Source organism: Henckelia pumila, chromosome 2 (assembly GCF_033568475.1).
Source record: "Henckelia pumila isolate YLH828 chromosome 2, ASM3356847v2, whole genome shotgun sequence".
NCBI classification, from domain to species: domain Eukaryota; kingdom Viridiplantae; phylum Streptophyta; class Magnoliopsida; order Lamiales; family Gesneriaceae; genus Henckelia; species Henckelia pumila.
This window is the reverse complement of record NC_133121.1, coordinates 142,368,027-142,371,661: the sequence shown is the minus strand read 5'-3', so window position 1 is coordinate 142,371,661 and position 3,635 is coordinate 142,368,027. Positions and strand designations below refer to the sequence as shown.

Genomic DNA, 3,635 nt, shown 5'->3' with positions numbered 1-3,635 from the left:
TAATCTTTCATAATTCTAATCAAATTTGAATGCATTAAATATTTGTGAAAATTCAGTTTACACCCAAACCGCACACTGAAATCGAATTCTATTTCTAGTCGGTTTTACAATATGATGATTATCAAAGTGATCAAAATCAAAACCTCCTATGTCGACTTGGAATCAATTAACATGCAAGCAAAAAGTTGATCAGACTATTCACAAGACAAATATAAATCTGACAATCAATAAAATAAAATCAACTCTGAAAAATCTCAAACAAACATCCAAGTTTTCTACATAAATTTGTCCGGCCCAATCACGTCGTCTTGGTTGAAAATAAGCTACTCAATAATTAAAAAACAATAATTCAAAAATAAAAATAAGAAGAAGAAAATAAAATAAAATAAAAGATAAATCTTCTCTCCCAAGCCTGTAGCCGCCTCCCTCTGTGTTGTCTCCGTTCTGAAACTTTCGAACCCCCAAAAATATGATATATCTTCTATTTATATGGTCCGGAACCCATAACAATTAATTTTCTTTCAAAACAAGGAATTTTCGGAACAAATTTTACGCCGGAACACGCGCGCGCGTGTGCAGAACAAAAAAAAGAGTTTGGATTAGCAACTCGCGCGCGCGCAACACAAAATTTCTGCTACGAGCGACTACTTTGAAAATTTTATATCTCAAGATCTTGCCGTTGGATTGAGCTGAAATTTGAAAAGAAGCTTTAAAACATATTGAAAGTCATTCTAAACGGTGAAGATCGGATTTGGGTTTATATAAAATTAAATTTGAGTTTTTGAACAAAGATGCTCCGTAATTCACTCTTCAACAATTCATTTTCCTACAAAATTAACCCGATGAGTGAAATACACAAGCATGCACTAAAACACATAAAAACACATAAAAATAATATGAATGCACACAAAATAGACATAACCCTATCACGAAATAATGCACATAAAATGCACTTATCAGGCGACAATTGTCAGTATCACTCGAATTGAAGTTATTCTCGTTAATGGAGAATAAGTGTCAGAGTAATCAAGCCCTTCACGTTGACGGTAACCCTTGATTACCAATCCAGCTTTATACTTTTCTATTGTTCAATCTGATTTCATTTTCCGTTTAAAAATTCATTTATAACCTAGTTGGTTTGCTTCCCGGAGGAAGGTCCACTAGTTCCCACGTATGATTTTGCAAAATGGATTATATTTCGAAATTTATATGTTGGACTTTTTAGGATAATTGGGCTTTCATTATGTGAAAAGGTCCACTAGTTCCCACGTATGATTTTTCAAAATGGATTATATTTCGGAATTTATATGTTGGACTTTTTAGGATAATTGGGCTTTCATTATGTGAATGAAAATTGGTTAAGCTATTGGGCTTTCATTATGTGAATGAAATTTTGGACAAGCAATTGGGCTTGTTATGTGGATGTGTAAGTGAGAAAAAAAATGAGTGTCCCACATTGGAAAAAGAACTTGGCATGGGTGTGCTTATATTGTGTTACACTTTGTAAAGGTGTACAAATGATTGGTCAAGAGGCTCTCTCTCACGCGCCTGCACAGGGGGTGATGCAAATCAAGGGCCCGATTTGCACTGAAACAGGCTTGACTTGTGTGCAAGCGTACGAGCGCGATCTGGGTGCGTCGAATGTCGGACCGATCAAGGAAAAATTGCCTACCAAGTGTTGGCCACCTTTTGCTATTTTATTTTTTGATTTTGACCTTCCACATGCCCTGAGAAGCTTCTGGATGAGACCCTTCAGCTGGATGTCCGTTGGTGCTTCAGCTGCCAGACTATTGGTGCTTCATCTTCCAGCCTTTGGCCTTCCATCTGCCCAGCCCGATGCCTATATACAGAGGCCGACTCTAGTCCTTCAAGAACAATCTCACAGGCAAACAAATCTCACGAAAACCTCTCAGTTGCACTCTGTTTACGCTGTTCCTCGGATCAGCTGCGTTCTGCTCTCGCTGTAGCTCTGTTCTTGTTCTTCTGTTCCGTCGTGATACTGTTCAGGTACATTCTCGGTTCGCCAGTGTAGTTCCTTCGTGCTAGGTTTCTACAAGGTTTTCCGTTGTATCCTGGGAGACAGACGTCCGTGTAATCCTCAAAGCACACATAGGAGGGAACGAATATGTTTTAAGGAAACTGTACTAGTTACAGGCCTCGGTTTGCTTAACTGTTTCCTTACTCATTCTGTTTATACTCTACAGTAATTACATGCTCAATATACTACTGAATTGTTATACGATCTTACTTCGTTCTTAGTATATTGTTTCTGTTATATTCGTGTTTTGAGTTTACATATTTTGGATAACAAACTTAAAACAGATTTTTTGTACTCATTACGTGAATTGTTTCAGTAATGGCTTCTGCTTCAAGTGAGACTACTCTGGTTGCCCTTATTGTCACGGTTCCAAACCGTGTCGTTCCTCATGTTGCCCCACGTGGTGCTGTCGTTCTTGTTCATAACAGTCATGGGGAAAAGCCAGAGAAGTTCACTGGTGCGGACTTCAAGAGGTGGCAGCAGAAAATGCTCTTCTACTTGATGACGCTGAACCTCGCCAGATTCCTCTCGGAGGATGCTCCTAAGCTCAAGGAGGGTGAGGGAGTTGTTGAATCCATCAGTGCTTTGGAGGCATGGAATCATTCTGATTTCCTATGCCGAAATTACGTACTGAACGGATTGGCAGATTCGCTCTACAATGTGTACTGCGAAAAGAAAACGGCCAAAGAGCTATGGGAATCCCTTGACATAAAGTACAAAACCGAGGATGCGGGGGCCAAGAAGTTTCTTGTAGGCCGATTTCTGGATTTTAAGATGGTGGATTCCAAGCCAGTTATCAGCCAAGTTCAAGAGATCCAAGTGATTCTTCACAAAATTCACTCTGAGGGGATGACGTTGAGCGAATCCTTCCAAGTGGCGGCCATTGTTGAGAAGCTACCACTGACATGGAAGGATTTCAAGAACTATTTTAAACACAAGCGAAAAGAGATGAATGTTAAAGAACTCATTGTTCGACTTCGTATCGAGGAAGACAACAAGAGCTCTGAAAGACGACTGTTTTCTCCGGTTGCTGCTAAAGCAAATGTTGTCGAGCATGGACAAAGCTCTAAAAAGAAACACTTCAATCCTTCGAACAAAAGGATGAAGATGGGACCAAAAGGAGGCATTACGAAGAAGAATTTCTCCGGGAAATTCTTCAACTGTGATGGTACTGGTCACAAGGCCTCTGAGTGCAAGAAGCCAAAGAAAAACCGAGAGGTGAATATGGTGGAGAACATATCCCATGAGGTTTCAAACATGAACCTCTGTGCTGTCATTTCTGAAGTGAATCTGGTTGGTTCAAACCCAAGGGAGTGGTGGATTGACACTGGTGCCACTCGCCATGTTTGCTCTGACAAATAGATGTTTGCAAATCTTGAGGAATCCGAGAACGGGGAAATGCTGTTCATGGGGAATTCTGAAACTTTTGAAATCAAGGGACAAGGAAAAGTAGTTTTGAAGATGACCTCTGGAAAAGAGCTGACTTTGAACAATGTGTTGTATGTGCCAGACATCCGTAAGAACTTGGTGTCTGGGTCGCTGCTTAACAAGCATGGTTTTCGCATTGTGTTTTAGTCAGATAAAGTTGTTTTGTCTA

At 39.9% G+C, this 3,635-nt stretch overlaps 1 protein-coding gene across 1 annotated transcript; it reads left to right on the top strand.

Annotated features, from left to right (window-relative positions):
• The first annotated feature begins 2,356 nt into the window (after positions 1–2,356).
• LOC140878583 (uncharacterized) lies at positions 2,357–3,400 on the top strand. The gene has a single exon (XM_073282195.1). It carries the CDS (start codon positions 2,357–2,359, stop codon positions 3,398–3,400), a length of 1,044 nt encoding a protein of 347 aa, XP_073138296.1.
• Positions 3,401–3,635: the final 235 nt, after the last annotated feature.

What these genes read in the sequence shown, in the direction of transcription:
- LOC140878583 (XM_073282195.1), top strand. Translation starts at nt 2,357, where the DNA reads ATGGCTTCTGCTTCAAGTGAGACTACTCTGGTTGCCCTTATTGTCACG.